Source organism: Phasianus colchicus, chromosome 12 (assembly GCF_987193195.1).
Source record: "Phasianus colchicus chromosome 12, bPhaCol1.hap1.1, whole genome shotgun sequence".
Taxonomy (NCBI): Eukaryota; Metazoa; Chordata; class Aves; order Galliformes; family Phasianidae; genus Phasianus; species Phasianus colchicus.
The window spans coordinates 9,280,175-9,296,963 of NC_143447.1; the positions used below are offsets into that span (position 1 = coordinate 9,280,175).

General features: G+C 44.9%; 1 protein-coding gene across 8 annotated transcripts; it reads right to left on the reverse strand.

Moving 5' to 3' along the window:
* Positions 1 to 1,613: 1,613 nt before the first annotated feature.
* Positions 1,614 to 16,104, reverse strand: MAPK6 (mitogen-activated protein kinase 6). Of its 8 annotated transcripts, none has more exons than XM_090148869.1 (6): positions 16,084 to 16,104; positions 9,131 to 10,341; positions 8,217 to 8,361; positions 5,753 to 5,917; positions 4,854 to 5,055; positions 1,614 to 4,242 (listed from the first exon to the last, which is right to left on the reverse strand). In XM_090148869.1, exons 2-6 carry the CDS (start codon positions 9,683 to 9,685, stop codon positions 3,144 to 3,146), a joined length of 2,166 nt encoding a protein of 721 aa, XP_090004995.1. In that variant the 5' UTR covers positions 9,686 to 10,341; positions 16,084 to 16,104; the 3' UTR covers positions 1,614 to 3,143. The 8 variants fall into 8 exon arrangements, with proteins under 8 accessions (XP_090004995.1, XP_090004994.1, XP_031472427.1 ...); XM_090148868.1 differs by lacking the exon at positions 16,084 to 16,104 and adding an exon at positions 15,748 to 16,069; XM_031616567.2 differs by lacking the exon at positions 16,084 to 16,104 and adding an exon at positions 15,191 to 15,324.
* Between the last annotated feature and the right edge of the window lie 685 nt (positions 16,105 to 16,789).

Below are 16,789 nucleotides of genomic sequence, written 5' to 3' on the forward strand. Positions count from 1 at the left end.
GTTAGATACGCTTTAAATGATGCCTTTAATTAAAGACCGCATGCAGGAGAAAAAGTACTTTTTAAAAAGATGGCTAGCATCCTCATTTCTTGCTTTTTTGTTAAACAAGGGTGTTCCATTTTCCTTGGCAAGCACCATGGCACTAAACAGTCATCCCTCTACCTGGCTTACAATATAAGCTTTTTCCTGTAATTTGTTTTAAAAGATAATTTAGTTGCTAGGTCACAGCTCAAGGACCATGCATGGAACTGCCCTACTTTCCTCCAGGGGTGAGCAGGGCTGTGAGCACAGCACAGAACCCCCCCACCCCAGGGTGCTTCTCAAAGCCCTGCTCTGACCATTCTCATACTGCAGGGCTTCTGCCTCTTATCCTGGAAAAACCAACAACTCCACGCCTGGGTTATCATTGTTTTCTAGCAGTTGATTTAACTGTGCGTGATCCTTACAGAGCGCTTCCATTTTCTTTAATCTCTGCATAGGGGATTACTCCTCCTTAATAAGCACAATGGTCTGGCTGTACCCTCCAATTGCCAGCATGTGCAACCTCTTCAAGCAGGGCTGGCACCACAGCTGCAAAGGAGAGAAGAACCACACAGCCTCAGCACCTGACTGCTGCTTTCTTGTGTAAAATGCTCCCACTCTACCATCACAAGCTGAGACTGTATTTTTTAAGTGTACTTTTGAACAAGATGTGCTTTCAGGCTGAATTTCAACTGCAGTTCCTAAGCACTTCCCCTATTCCTATGGAGATGTTGCTGCACTCCAGTCCAGACCCTCCCTTATGGGAAAGGGCCAACATCCTTCCTCCTGCCCCAGCCCCATCTGTACAAAGGGAAGGGGCTATGCCAAAGCTCAGTAGCACACACAGTGTCCTTGTTCTAACAAAGCTGCAGCTGCCAGAGAAGGAGAAATGGAAACATTATAGAGAAAGTTCCAGGAGTTTGCCAGAAGATGCAGTTTTATTGTACAGCTAATTAGCTACCTCAGGAAGAGCTCTGATGGGAAGAACTAGAAAAGAAGTGAACTAGAAAAGAAGTAAATACTGCTGCTCTTAAAGCAAGCTGCAACGGAGACTTGGTCTACACTTTTCCAAATACTTTTTAACAGTTACCTGCTCTTGCTCCTGAAATCTCTTTATGCTGGAATACTGGTGGGCTTCTCTGCTGCTTACCTTTACTGCAGGTTACCAGTGACATGAAGGCACTGCATGCAGGTGCACTGTTCTTCGATAACAAGTCTAAGAAGTTAATTGCTGCTCACTTACACTCTGAAATTGAATCACACTTTCAACAGGTACACAGTTATCAGTTAGTTACACACTCAGGCTGTAATCACAGCTGTACCCCTGCACAAGACTCCCTTATGCTCAGGCTGTACACAGTGGCAGAAGCACACAGAATCATAGAATGGCCTGGGCTGAAAAGAACCACAACAATCACTGAGTTCCAACCCCCTGCTATGTGCAGGGTCACCAACCACCAGACCAGGCTGCCCAGAGCCACATCCAGCCTGGCCTTGAATGCCTCCAGGGACGGGGCATCCACAACCTCCTTGGGCAACCTGTTCCAGTGCATCACCCCTCTGTGCATGAAAAACTTCCTCTTGATACCTAACCTAAACCATTTCCCCTTGTCCTATCCCTCTACCATATCCCCCTACCATATCCCGTGTCCCATCCCATCTCTGGAGCCTGCCCTGCACAAGACAGGCTCCTACTCTCCCTGAGCTCCTTGCAGCACAGGACCCAGAAGCACCGCTGCCCTCATAGCACTGCCAGTGGTTTTTACAGTCACAGCTGTTTGCTTCTCTTAGTATAAAGCACCAGGAAACAACAGTCATTTTTTGCTGGCCATGTTTTTATTTGTCTTTCGTTTTAAACAGGGGAGCCAATGATACATCCAGTATTTAATTAAAAAAAAAAAAATCAGAAGGGAAAACAAATTTTCAGAAGACCGAGATGCTACATGCTATATTTAACCTAATTTTAATTCATGCTTGCTTCAGGGGGGAAGGAAGGGGGCAGGAATCATTCAGTAAAAACATACAGTAAAAACAAAATGTCTCACCATATAGAACTTTAACCTACAGTAATGTTGTACCTTAATTATTTCCATGCACACAACTAACATTACAAAATTTTTTAGAAATGAACACAATTAAGACTTCTAGGAGCATTTTATAATAAAGCGATTCCTAATTTCTTTTGTAGAGATCAAGCACCTCCAATTACAAATTCCTATACACAGTGAGTGCTTTACTTGAAATGAAAACTAGAAAAAAAATGTATTGGATAGCCTCAGAATAAGCCGATGTTAATATATATCCAGCTATGTAGGCAATAAAACCATAGTGCTAAACAAAAACTTTTATCTGAAACGTAACTCAAAAATTAAGTTGACTTTCTATAATTACAGAAATATACTTATTTGCTAAAATAAATAAAAGTGCTGCATATTAACACTTCACTATAAAGAATGCATACCAGAACATTTATAAATATTGAATGGTTTTCAGTAAGAATAGCTACTACAATAATGCTGGCTAAATAGAAGTGCATAATGAGAAGCACTATGGGTGGTTAATGTTTTGCCACATACTGCTGTTACCTTGAGGTAGATAACACATGCGTACCAAATTCTGCATTCGTTTCAGTTGCTGCTGGTATCATGTGTCTAAGAAATGTGTACAGTATGAAAAACTCTGAAAGACGCATGAATGAAAAAAACCTTTTGGGAAAAATAGATATTCTCATGCAATTATGTACAGTCTCACTGTGTAAATTTCAAGGCAAGTTTCTTTTTTTTTTTTTCTGCAAAACATGGACACTGTTTTACTGAGAGAATGGTTTTGTTTTTTTTCTTTTTTTTTTTTTACTTGGTTTAGTGCATTTTTTGTTACCTCCTGCATTTTGCATTATTTTGCTCTATTCTTTAATTTTGTGTGCAAACGACATGCCAGTTTAAAAACAAAACTAACTTATGTATAGAAAGTAATTCTGGATTGTAAAAACAATGGTAAACAGAAAGCTAATGAAATCCATACCAAAATTACACCGTCTGATTCAAGTAAAAAAATTACTTACACTAGTAATAAAAAAAGACAAACACAGCTCATGAATATAAAAGAAATGTCTGCTGAGTGTTTTAATTTAGATGTTTCAGAATGCTGCTGTACGTTTTGTGGGGAATCTGGGGAGATGATTTCATAGCAGAAGGCGTTAGCGTGGCCTGTATGGATTTCAGTGGTGAACCAACAGGGCTATGAAACTGAGGAATACCTATAGCCTCAAGCTGCTTGTTGAAGAGGAGTTCTCCACTGTTACTGAGAAAGCTCTCTCCTCTCTCCTTCTCCCCAAGCTTCCCCTCTTCTACTGGCTCAGGTTCTAGCATTTCAGCATCTTCTTTCTTACTAAAAAATTTGTCCAAATAACTGGTGTAAGTATTTTCTTTTTCAGCTTGTTCATCTTTCCTCACCTCACAACAGAACTGGTCTATGAGGAAGCACTCCTCCCCGTTACTTACAAACTGACTGTCCCAAGAAGTTTGGTACAGAGCTCCTAACTGTGCCAAGTTAGCCATTCCCTTCTCCTGCTTCTCTCTGCTTACCGACTTCGATATTAATCCTTTCGACTCCATTTGAGACACCGAGCTATTCAAGTCATTTAATTTATCAACATCAGTAGGCTCGTGTTGTAAACTAAGCTGAATGGTTTCTGCTATAAACGAATCAAAGTCAAATCCTTGATTCTTCTCCCTTTCTTTTTCAACAAGTTGCTGTGATGCTTCCTCAAGCGCTATCTGGGCTTTCACCAATCCATTCTTTTCACATTTAGACTTGCCTTTCTTATCAGACTTTTCTTTGCTCTGTTCCTTCCAGTTTGAAAGATCTATAATAAGCTTGGGCTCATAGTAATGGTTAACTTCACTGTCTCGCCAAACTAAATTATCTAGGTATGAAGATGACCTCATTTTGTAATTACAAGTGTGACTACATTCCAGATCACAGTATTTGTTTTCATGGTGATCTGAATACTGCCAGCAAGGCTCAGTAGAGAAGTGGGTGTCAAAAGCAGGATCCTCCAGATACTTTTCACGATCTCCATCCAAATATTTGCGAGGATCTACTTGCACTTCTTCCTCATCAGTAACATCAGAAAGAGCCCTTGGATCACGCTGAACTTCATCAGCTTCATAGTTATTATGAATAGGCCAGTCATGGTCTGAAAACTGACTTTCATGGTATCTGCAAAACAATTTCCTAAGCGTTAGCAGCTAAAAACAGTCTTCTAGCTCCCAAGACAGAGACAGTTACATTTAGCAATTCCCTCACAGAATAATGACAATTCAATATAGATGACAGAAGTTTTTCATTTATCAAATCAGGTACCTCTTCCAGGTTGTTTGTTGTTTTGCTTTTTTTTTTTTTAATTTAATCTGGCATAAAGCAATCCTCATATGCACATCTGAAAGATTCAAATCCAGAATTATGTACAACAGCTCACTCCATCTACAGAGCTCTTCTGTAAAGTTTAACGCACTTCAGATACCGCTACTGTAATTCTCTTTATTGCTGTACGTACCGAGCATTGGACAAGAGCAATCTACACAAAATAAAAACATGGAGGGGGAGGGAAAAGAAACTAAACAGTAATGGAAAGATTAAACTTTAGATTTTAGATCCCCAAACATATCTCAGAAATATATAAGCATATCCAGGTCAGTCTTATGAGTCATAAGCCCAGTGATTCTTTCTTAAGAAACAAGTAGAAAAGGAAACAATGCCCAAGAAGCAACATGACTTCAAATAGGAAACAATTCAGTCATGCTACACGCCACAGTAAGCAACAAATTTACCTTTCCCAATTATAAATATGGCTGTGACTTTCATCCATCAGCAGAATATCATCAACCTCATCTTCAATGTGAAAAGGATGACTTGAAATAGGCTCATCCGTTGGAAAGGAATAAATGCTCATGTAAGGATGGGACAAAGCTTCTTCTGCTGTCAATCGATCCATGGGACTAAATGTCAAAATTTGCTCCAGAAAGTCCAGTGCTGCAGAGTAGAAGGTATTTAAAAGGAGAAAAATGACATTTCAGACATCTAGAATTGAAGATCACAGCATAACGCTCAGCTCTGGAGGTGTGCATCTGCTTAGAAAGTGTAGCTTGCCAACTGTGAGGTATCTATTACTAGCACTTTACTGCCAAAAAAAAACCCCAAACCACTATTTGGCAACCATAGTAAACAGAAGAGTAGAGGTCAAACCTAGGATCTACAATAAATTAGCCTAAAACAGGAAAAAAGAAATACTACAAGACAGAATGCTTCAGATGGAATCAGTACCCACCAACTATCATGAAACACTGCTGTCAGTAACTAAGATTCAAAACAGATTGTTTTGAGGACTTTAAAAAAAAAACAAACAACATTTGCAAGAGTTGTTTTAAACTGACTCAATCCCAACATTCCTTTATATTTAGAATGCTAGTGTCTCAAAATAGAGCAGTTTTGTCAGTCTCCCAGCATTAGCAGGTCCAGCACAGATGCATAATTCTACTCCCAACACGACCAAGTAGCTATCATGTAATCAAATTGTGTTGTTTATTACAATAGAAGACACTTCTTCAGAGAAGACAGATTCTTCCAACTGAAACTTCCATGTAACACTTAAGACGTGCACTGCTACATTGATAACCACTGTTCCATGATTTTTTTTAATTATAAGAAATATTTCTTTGGAATTACTTACCTTCAGGACTGATGCCTGGAAGCAACTGAGTTAAAGGTTTGTGTGGCTCAGTCATATCATTTCTAATGTAAACTGGAATTACATTGAGAAGCTCCTGACGGTCCTCCTCATGTACAACAGGAATTGATTCTAGAATCAACTGCATCTGTTCAAGTTCATGTGCACCTAAAGGCCAAGAAAAGACACACGCTGTCATTTCTACTTCAAGCACTTCCATCTCTGTATACAGGGTTATTTGCATGCCAGTGCTTCCCTCCCTTCCCAAAGAGCTCAGGGCCATCAGAGATACTGACACGTCACAATAAATACAGAAACAGGCTGCATCATCTCAACATCTACATGCTATCGGTTCACTTCAGCAGTCTGCATGACAGCCTGCACTGGACACCCTGCCCTCCATTTACCAGGTTGAGCAAAGAAATACTAAAGCCAAATCACTGAAGAGAAAGCAACTGAGCCCTACATTTCCCAGCTGGGTCAGTACTGCTTCACATCAACATACTACAAATTCCTAAAACAATCTATCAGACTGCCCATAATTTGCTGCAAATAGAATTCTGCTCTACTATTACTTCACATCCAATCCATGCTAAGATTAATCAGCTTTATTCATTCTACTCTTGGTGAAATTAACATTCTAAAAGATTTATTAAGAAAAAAAACCCAACAATGTTATTTGAAAAAGCTATTGGACTCCTCTGCCATGATATTGCATCTCCCCCTCACCCCAGGTGTTCTGGGATTTTAAAGCCCATTCTTCTTCCTGTTCCCTTTAGCTTTCCAGAAAGCAAGATGCCGAGGGGATGATTCAGACGCAGGCAGGAAGTTACAGACTGACCAAAACAAGCCCTCCAAACAACTCTGCAAAATAACTTGATTCAGAGTCTCAGGACAGGTTAAGTGGCATATTTCCAAACATGTTCACTTTCCAAATGCATGACTTTAAGAAGTGCATTGTTCTTCAAATCAGAAAACATAGGCATTGCTAAATTAATCAGAAGGGCACAGCTGTATCTAAATAACTTTTTTTAATGTGTCTACGCAATGCAACAGGGGTACATAAGTGAGTCTGGAAATGTAAGATTTTGGTTATTAAGACCAAGTTAAAAAAACCTAAATCACTGTAACTCTGGCAAATATTAATGCAATTCAAGGGAAAAAACAAACAAACAAACAAAATGCTACTGGTGTCATTACACAGCAACTGCAAAAATCCTGACTTTCTCCCATGTTTCTCAATTATTCAGTAGTAGTACTTGGGGCAAAGCAATCCAATATATCTCTTATCAGTTGAGCATTTATTACACTGGGAACATTACTCCAATAATTATTAGCTCAGAGTTAGCAACTCAGTGCAATCTAAGAAAATCCCCTTTGCATATTATTCACTGACTTCTGTAACATTATGATTTCAGGGTGACAGTATTCCTTTAATAGTACTTAATGAGAAAATGCTTTCACTTTCTTTATTTTGGTGTATAAAGGTAAGAATTACTGCAGAGGTTTTAGTCCACATGTATCTATGTGACTTTTGAACCACAAGCTCAAATCTCTGAGGGTTTTACCTACACAACCCCAGTAAGCTGGGCCAACAGGAGCCAACTGCAACAGAACAGCGGTTGCTGAAGGTCCAAAAGCCACACAGAAATCTGCATTTCAGGGGACTGCTCTAGACTAGCTCATCTGCTCCATGGACTGAATGCCCATCAGCAGGGGGAACACACCAAGTCATCTCAACAGTGCAAAAAGCAGTTTAGGTTTATCTGAGTCCAGTTTGTGCACTGAGCTAAAAATCAACATTGCGGTCAGGAAGGTTACCCAGAGATTCGCCTCAGAAAAGCACTCCTCATCCTAACTAAAGCACCCCATGAGACCAGAGTGCTCCTTACTATTTTACCAGAAAATCAGGAGGTTAAATGTTTCCTTGGGGATGCTACACTGCATTTCAAAATCCTCAAGTCCTGCTAATACCACTGAAACACAAGATCGTCTGAAGATTATCAAAGCTGGCAACCTTCTCAGGTCAAAGTTGTGTACACTGAAACAGGAAAAAAAAAGAGGAAGGGGAAACGGCCTGCTCTTTCACCATCTAAAATATAAAGAAGCAAGATGCAATTAGATTGACTAAATTAAGAAATACTTATGAATGCAATACTAGGACCATTCATAACCCTTAACACCCCTGGAAACATCGATTCACAGAACACTGCTTTAGAACACTTCTTACACAGCCAATAAACAGAGCTTAACCAAGTCACAAGAAGATTAACCACGTGTGTACTCACTAAGTTAAATTCTGCTATTTATTGAAATACACAACTAAGACACACAGCACAACTGCACAGCATTATCCTGACAGTCAGAGAGAATTGATACTAACCAGGAAAACAAACCTTTCCTTAGGAATATCATCAGGCAACACCATTCCTTTTAGGAACACAGACAATATTTTTCTTCTACTCACCTGCAAAGAGGGTTTTCCCAGTCAGCATTTCAGCAAAGATGCAACCTGCAGCCCACATGTCAATGGCTTTAGTGTAGTTGTTAGGAGAAAGTAAAAGCCGGGGTGATCTGTACCATTTAGTAACCAATCCTTCAGAAAGATGGCCCTAACAAATACATGAAAACAGACAAACAAAATGCTTACTTACATTTTTAAGTAGTGCGTTTTTAATTACTTTTTTTCCCTTATGTTTTGATGCAACACTTGAAAATTTTGGTCTTGTGGTCTCAGGAATAGTTCTAAGTCATGTACTACCTTTTAAAATGGAACAGCACTATCTTTATGAATGAACAGTAACAAGAGACAAGCATGATTCTACTTATTAGTCAGACACTACAATAAAACTTCATAATTCCCAGGTGCCAAATAAATGCAGACAAAATAATTAGCTCTCTGAGGAGACATCACCTCAACCAGGAACGCAGCACCTCTGAATAAATCCCAGGAAATGGCCACACTCATACACTACGCATGTACCATTCATAATCTTATCTAAGGCTTACTCACTTATGCCTCTACACGATGCTCTTGAAAAATCCCAAGTTCGGTATTCACAGATAAAAATAACCTGCTTTTTCTGAATACATCTAATTATGCTTCATTTTATGCTACAGTAATTGTTAATTGCCCCTATTTGAGATAAAAGACGTCACCTAGAGACCTATTTCATTTGATTTGCAAGTATTTCATTTCTGCTGTGTGTATGACCCCTAATCTGATATCCTACTGCTAAAGAAGCTTTCTACAGACTGCATTTTACTCTAAGTACCTTGACAAGAACCAGCAATTTTATTTAATTCTGCAAGAAGGAAGATACTATTTTAAGGAGGCATGGTTGTCAGTGTATCACTTAAGTATTTCCACTCTTCACACACCTTGTGGGAATAATGAGGATCCATGATTCGTGCAAGACCGAAGTCCCCAATCTTCAGCACCAAGTCTTCGGTATTAATGAAAAGGTTAGCTGGTTTGAGATCTCTATGCAGAACATTTGCAGAGTGGATATACTTGAGCCCACGTAGCAGCTGGTACATGAAAAGTCTGGCATGATCTTCCAGTAAAGGGCCTTGCTCTAGCAGATTAGCCAGATCCGTCTCCATGTATTCCTGGACAATGTAAACACAGTTCAGCTCTGTCAGGGAGCCCACATCATCTGTTAACTGGCTTCCACTAGGACCAAGAATTTCAAATACTTTGACAATGTTATCGTGGTCAAGTCTTCTAATAATTTTGATCTCACGTAGAGCATGTTTAACACTCTGGGGATCCGTAAGGACAATTTTCTTGACAGCCACTCTCTTGTCACAGTCATTGTCGACAGCAGAAAAAACTAAGCCATTTCCACCACAGCCCAGTGGTTTTAAGTCCATATACCGAGAGCCCAGATCAAAACCATGAATGTTCATGAGACTTTCAAATTTTTCTGCCATTTTAAAATTCTTTACGTTTTCTTTTTCCTCAAACTACTAAGCTTCTGTAAACACGCGGAGACACTTCCACTGGTATCTGAAGGAAAGGTCTTACAGAAAGGGAGAAGAAACACTTGGCTTCGACTGCAAGATGGTTTCTTGACACTCTCATTTCATTATGAGCCAGCCAGGCCTGTTGTGTCCCCTTGAATTTAGAGCCCGTCAGCTCTAGAACTCAAACCGAGCATAAGATAGAAAGATTGCAGCATTCATAGTTCAAGAAAGGTGCAGCATTTCTGCAGACATTAAAGAAAATACTCACAAGAAACTCAAACGGAATGAAATGACATACTATGCACTCAGCTCTACTGTGCTAAACTGGTTAACATTTAACAAAAATGTGAATAAATATGCACATAATAGGCTTCTATTAACATCCTCCTCCTCACAGTGCAGATACATTCAGTGTTGGACTGGTCCTGAGCAGCGTCATTCTATGGTGCTGGTAAGCACTATTTTTTTCTTCTTCCTCCTTTTTCCTCTCCTTTGTTTACAGTCTGGTTAAACAGGAAACTGGCAGCTCTTGATTTACAAAAGATGCCTTCTGTTAATGATCAGGTGGCTCCAGCTCACCACAATCACAATCAAAGCTACCATCCATCTTACTCCGTGGCAACCTGAAAAGAAGACAAAAAGAGATCAGTATTCCAGGATGTACAGAAGTCCTCTTCCTCACCCAGCTCCTAACGTTGTCCTTGATATACAGCTCAGTGTTCACTCACAAAACGCCAGGTCACCACAGAAGCTGAACTACTAGAAGTGATGTATTCTTCTCATGCTTCTTACAGAAAGAAATTGACAATAATCACCAGACCATCATTTCTAAACACGCATTGTGAAAGTTTTATGTATATATATATATAACCTAGTGAGACTCTAAGGCACATAAATGAAAAATCTTCCAGAGTTTAAGAAGCACCATACAGAACCTGGAATTCTCCACAACAGTAAGACACACAGCAACAACAATATCCCGTACCTCAGCCACCAAGTTTTGAAGTCATTCTTTCCACTCTGTTTTTACTCAAAGCCAGAACTGGGCATTTAACTATTTTGCCATCAGACATAACCGAGTACTGTTCATAAAAAGAAAAAGGATAAACTTCCAAGACTGACTGAATTCCAGAATACATCACACACATCCACTGCCTTAAATCCTTGTGACTTTGCACGAAGCTTACTCAGAGCCCTGTTTTACCTCTCCAGATTGATTGTTGCAAGAATCACAAGGACACCTCCCCTAGATATTACATAAATTACAGTTTACCAGCTACCTCCACATTTAGTCATGCTAGATTATAGAAAGAAATAAATCACAAGGACAACATTTCGCGTAACAACCAATGCAGTCTCCGTTTCCTCTAACATACAGGCACTTTCAGACATCATTAATTTTTCTAATAGCCTAATAAATGCAATTACTAGTTATGAAAACAAAAGTAGCAATTTTCTCGGTAGGTTTCCCTGTCTGCAGCAGCCGAACGCTGTCAGGAAAACCGCATTATATTTCTGCAGAATATCCACGCTGTTTCTTCCAAAAGCTCAGAGACACCACATACAGAAGAGTCAGAAGGAACACCCTGCACAGCAAGGCAAGCTCTGGCCAGTTCCACTTGGATGTTCTTCCCCAAGGACCAGAGTGACAGCAAGCCACAGGATGTCCTAGCTTCAGTCTAAACATAGTTAATCACTGAACACATGTGAGCTCTTCAGCCAGCCCTGTACGCAAGCAAAGATTTTCCAAACCATCCTAGTATTCAGAACTACAAGTTTTAAGGGAGAGCGTTCCTACAGTTAACATTTCAGTGAAACAACCAGGAACAAGCAGAACAAGTTTCCATACTCCTAGCAGCACAGCAGCTGACAAATTATTAATGTACTCTAAAACAGCCTCTTAATTCGCTAATCAGAAATGCGTGCAGAAATAAGACAAAAGGCAGACTGGCAAACAGAAACAGGAGTGCAGCAGAGCTCCAAGGACCACCACTCACTCATGCAGCACAGGGCTGTCCTGTAACAATATAAGCAGATATCCTATATATGCAGGACACCAAGCCCTCCCTTGCACCCATGTGCACGCATCCAGGACAGCCCACAGCAAGGAGGAAGGAAAGGAAACACGTCACCCTCTGCTGGTTTTGTTGTTTGAATCGAGAGTGCCAAGTATAGCGCTCCTACACCAGAAGCATTAACTTTTGCTTTGCTGCCCAGCCTCTTGGTTTTTATTTTTTTAAATAAAAGCCTAAAAATATTTTCTCCATCACATGCACCAGTTTCAGGCTCACTCACGTTGAGCTGCTGCCTGCTGATAAACTGGTTCATTTTAATCATTTTCCCTTCCAATCCTCATATCCCACAAACCGTCACAGAAATCCCTTGTTAGAGCTCCCACACGTCACATCTCATGCTTACCCCAGGTCCAGGCCTCTGCCTCAGCACCCTCAGCTGTGTTGTGTTTTATACCTGTAGGGCTGTCTCATGCAGTTTTACTCTCTCCTTCAAATTAAGCCTACTGTTTCACATCACTGATGTCTTCAAGATTCAGCAACACACGGCTGGGTTGCAGCAGCTGTGCAACGCATCTGGAACCTCCATTTCAGCTGGTTCCATTAAAGAACACAGGAACTGATTCAAACAAGAACTGACCCACCAGCAGCAGGGAGTAGCACCACAGGGCTCCTCACTAACCCAGATGCTACCCCAAACACCATGAAAGCAGCGGCACCAGAAGAAGAGGATGACATTGCTGCTTTCTTCCAGGAGAGCAGAGCGATGTCCCACTTGCTTACGGAGCTGGGGATCCTAATGCTTTCACTCCGAAACCCCCCCCCAAACAATGTACTTTTAGTCACCAGTTTCTACTGCACCCTTTCACTACATAACCACTAATTAAGACATTTTCAGAAGGATTATCATCACCTCCAGAATCAGAGCAATTTAGCCAAGGAATCAAGTATCTACTGATGACATCAGCAACCTGCTGCAGCCCTCCGTCTGACCCCCATCCTGCTACCAGCTCCCCGTGTCGCTTCAAGCAAGCAGCCTGCTCCCAAAGCCCAGCCAGCTCTCCAACCAGTAGGAAGTGCTGGGAATTGGACCCCCAAAAAAAGACAGTGCCTCATGGGGCAAGGATGAGGACAAGCAGAGACAGTCTGAGCAGAAACAGCCTGCTTTAAAACAACTCAAATTAAGATTCAATAATTTGAGAGTGATCTTTTTTATAGTAACTTAACAAACAACAGGTGTGCAGCAGGTTCATGCAGACCCATGCCTGAATCAAAAAACATGTTTCTGCACTACACCCACTACTTCAGCTCACCCCCTCTCACAAGCAGCACTACAGCTGTGCTGTGCTCTGCTCTTCCTGCTGCCCCACACAGCCCCAGGGCTCTGCTTGGGGTTGGAAACACTGCTCGTGGTTCCCCATCTAGTTAATGGCAAACAGACACCTCACCAGCAGTTCTGCGACCAGATGTGGGTAGGAGGGACAGAAAATAAGAAGTTAACCCTAAACTTCCTTTCACTCAAACTAAAATACTAATTAAAGGATAATCAACAATAAGTTATGACTTTTTAAAAACCAAAATAAGGTCAAAGTAATAACTTTTCTTCTTTGCATTTCAGAGCTGATTTTAACTTCAGGAAAATTAAGGTTTGTTTCTCCAGACTCTCATACTTCAACAACACCAGCACACTTGATGCATTTTCAGTTTCGCTGTCAGCCATAACCATCAGCCTGAGCACCTGTCTTGAAAACAAATAGTAAATAAAGAAGCCGATCACCCCTTCCTCAGTCATGTAACAAACCTAAATCCAGAAGGTCTGTCACACAGGGCAGCGCATTACAGACAGGGGTTAATCACCCTGATTTGTGCCGAACCGGCTGCTCACTTGGCACCGATGGCTCTGCTCAGATCACCTGTCACCTTTCCAAGAGCACCATGTAAAAATTATCATCATTACTACTTGTTTTTGTTCCTTCCTCCCCGGCTCTATGAGCGGTCCAGCCACGTTCTCCCAGCAGACTGCTCCCAGCTGAGGGTGCCCTCACCCCGCACACGGCAGCCCCACGCACTGTGCAAGCAGCTGCCCGACTCCGTGCTCAACTTGTGCGCAGGGCTCTCCTGCTGCTTCAGGAAACAGGATGTGCACTACGACAGGGCAAGTACGAGACATTTACTTTTTCTGAAATCCAAACAGGATGGAAAGATACGAGTTAATTTAATCACGCAGACCGCATTACGATCAAATCATTACTCACAACAGAAAGCCCAGGAATGACTAACGGCGCATTATACAACCTGCTAAGTGCTATCTTCTGACTACAAAAATACAGGGCAGCGGCGTTGTTTCGGAGCAGCCACGTTGCAGTCAGTAGGCAGTGAGTCATCGCCAGCTCAGAACCGCTGCTCGCTGCCTCCCACTGCTCCCCGAGTGCCAGCAATTGCTGCTGGGTCACAAAAGTCTCCTGGAGGAGATGGAGGAGTCACAGAGCCCGGTGAGCAACGTTGGGACAGCAGCGCAGCGCTCCTTCTGGGTACCTGGATGGAAGCTGCCGCTACTCCTTACCGCTACCGAAGAAATGTAACGTCTGCCCGGCAACAGTCTCAGCACAGGGCTGGGCGAGATGCAGAGCTTCCAGTCCCCGTGCTGGCTGCGTAACACACTTAGCGGCCCCTGCTCCCAAGCCAGAACTTGCTTCAACTTTAAGCCACTGCTCTGTGGAACGCGCAGCTGGTTTATAAACACCGTGCGCTATCACGGCGCTTTGATAGGCACGCACAGATACGCGCCCGCTGACAACGGTGCCCACAACAGCACCGGGCACACGACGGCAGACAATGACCGCTCCTTCCTCCGGGACACACGATCACCTCAGCGCCCCGCCGGACACAAACGGCACAGAGTCCCCGCAGAACGAGCGCTCGGCGCCGCCCGGGGCGGAGTGCCGCCGTGAGCTCCGCGCAAGCCGCCCGGCGGTACCGCAGCGCCCGGGCGGCGCTGCCAAACTTCCGCCGACTTCACGAGGCGCGGCCCGCCCGCGGCGCCGCTCGGACGTCCGGCCGCCTCCCGCCGGGCGCATCCTCCCCCGGGGAGCCGAGCGCACGCCGCGCGGCCGCAACGGACCGAGGGGAACTCCGCGCTCGGCCCGGCCCGGCCCTACCTTCAAACGCCCTTCAGGCCGCGCCGCGCCGCCCCCGGCCCGGCGGAGGGACCCCGCGCCCCGCCCGGGAGGCGCCGCGGCGGCCGTTCCCGTTGCGCGGCGCAGCGCGGCCCGCCTCCCCGCCGCTCCGCCGCCGCAGTGCGCAGGGCCGCGCCGGGCGAGAGGAGCGGAGCGGAGCGGGCCGGGCAGGGGGCGCCGCGGCGGGAGGGAACAAAGCGCCTTTGTGCGGAGGGCCGGGCCGCGCGGGCGGCCGCGAGCCCCGCGCCCTGCCCCGCCTTCCCCCGACCCCCCGCCGCACTCACGGGCCTCCCCGGGCTCATCGGGCGCTGCGCTGCTCACACGGCCGGGCCCCGCGGCCCCGCCACCGGCTCCCGCCCGGCGCCCGCCCGCCTCGCCGCAGTCGCCGCCGCCGCAGCCGCCGCCATGTAACCCGGCGCGGAGGGCAGGCGGGGGCGGGGACGGCGGCGGCTCCGCCTCGGCCGGGCGGGGCCGGGCCCGCGGGGTCCCGGAGCGGGACCGGGCCGGGGTCCCTTCGGGGCGGTTCCGGCGGCACGGGGCCGAGCGCCGCGGCTGCAACGCCGTCGGAGGCGTCCCGTCGGTACCGCGAATGCTCTGAGTTAACAGCTGCCCCTTCCTCCTCCGGCGCGGCCTCCGCTCCGTCCTGCCGCCGTCACATCACCGGCTTCGTGCGTTTGACCCGCAGCGTGTCGCTGGGCGAGGCCTGGGGTCGGTTCAGAGACACCGCAGACCCAGAGGCCGGATCCGGGCAGGGCACGCGGCTCTCTGCACAGGGATGCCGGCCTGCAGCGCTGGCTCCGTGTAGCAGAGGCAGCGGGCCCGGCTCCACCAGCGGCGTTACCTGGGCTGGTGGCCGCAGGCCCCGCGCCGTCGTGCTCACGCTCAGTGTCTGCGTGCTGGAAGAGACCGCGCAGCAAGGAGGGCAGAGCGGCTCTCCTGCCCTGAAGAGAACGGTGTCATTCACGTTTTCCCGATCCCTGTGTCATTGTGGCCCCGAACGTTTCTCCCACAAGTACCCGCACGCTGCTTCCCACAGCTCACACTCCAGCAGTCATTCGCTCTCTACTCTCCTCGCCTGCAATTACATCCCTCTTAATGGACGTAGGCACAGACAGTAACTCTACTTTTTCCTCTAAATCACAACCAACACAACAAAATAAAGCAAAATAATTCAAACCTTAAATGTTTTCCCCACGAGACTTCTATGTGGACATCTCAATTCTCGGGTTTAGAAAGATGCAGGAAAATCACAGTGCTGCATGCAGCAGAAGGAAAGCTGAGGTTCCACTGAGGGAGTTTCAGCACAGCTCCGGGGCGTTCCCCAGGTCCCACACAGCCCTGTCAGTGCACGATGACTCAAAAGAAGATAGAACAATTAATGCTCATTTTTACTCTTTCAACCAATTATTTCTGACTTGAGATAGTGCAGAAGTTACTCACAGCGCACAGGGCTCTGTGCCTCCCTCCACTGCTACCCAAACAGCAGCGTCCTATTGACCCTGGCAGTTGTGAATCACTAACTTGATTTTTCGTTAAATGTGCCACCATATCTCACCAACTCATAATAATAAGTCTTTGCAGTAACAGGTGCAGGAAGAGTCAGCATTGCTCTAAAGAATGAGAAAGGGAGGAGTGGAAAGGCCAGTTCCATGGCACAAAGGATTGCAGGAGGGGAACTGGCGCAGCCCCACTGGTACTGCCCGGTGCTGCTCACATGCACAAGCATGCCTGCTCCCCAGCCAGCTGCTCCCCTCTTGCTGGGAGCAGAGAAGAAGTGACTGGGACATTTGCTAACAGCACAAATAGCTTACACACAGAAGTCAGTAGCCAAACTGCTGCTGCTCATTACGATATTTGGTAATTTACAGGCACCCGACTATGTT

Excerpts from the sequence above, each read along its gene's own strand:
- MAPK6 (XM_090148869.1), bottom strand. The coding sequence starts at position 9,685 with ATGGCAGAAAAATTTGAAAGTCTCATGAACATTCATGGTTTTGATCTG. Across the intron at positions 8,362-9,130 it reads ATCCTCATTATTCCCACAAG|GGCCATCTTTCTGAAGGATT; the intron begins GTGTGTGAAGAG and ends TGTATTTGTTAG. Across the intron at positions 5,056-5,752 it reads TCCAGGCATCAGTCCTGAAG|CACTGGACTTTCTGGAGCAA; the intron begins GTAAGTAATTCC and ends TCTACTCTGCAG.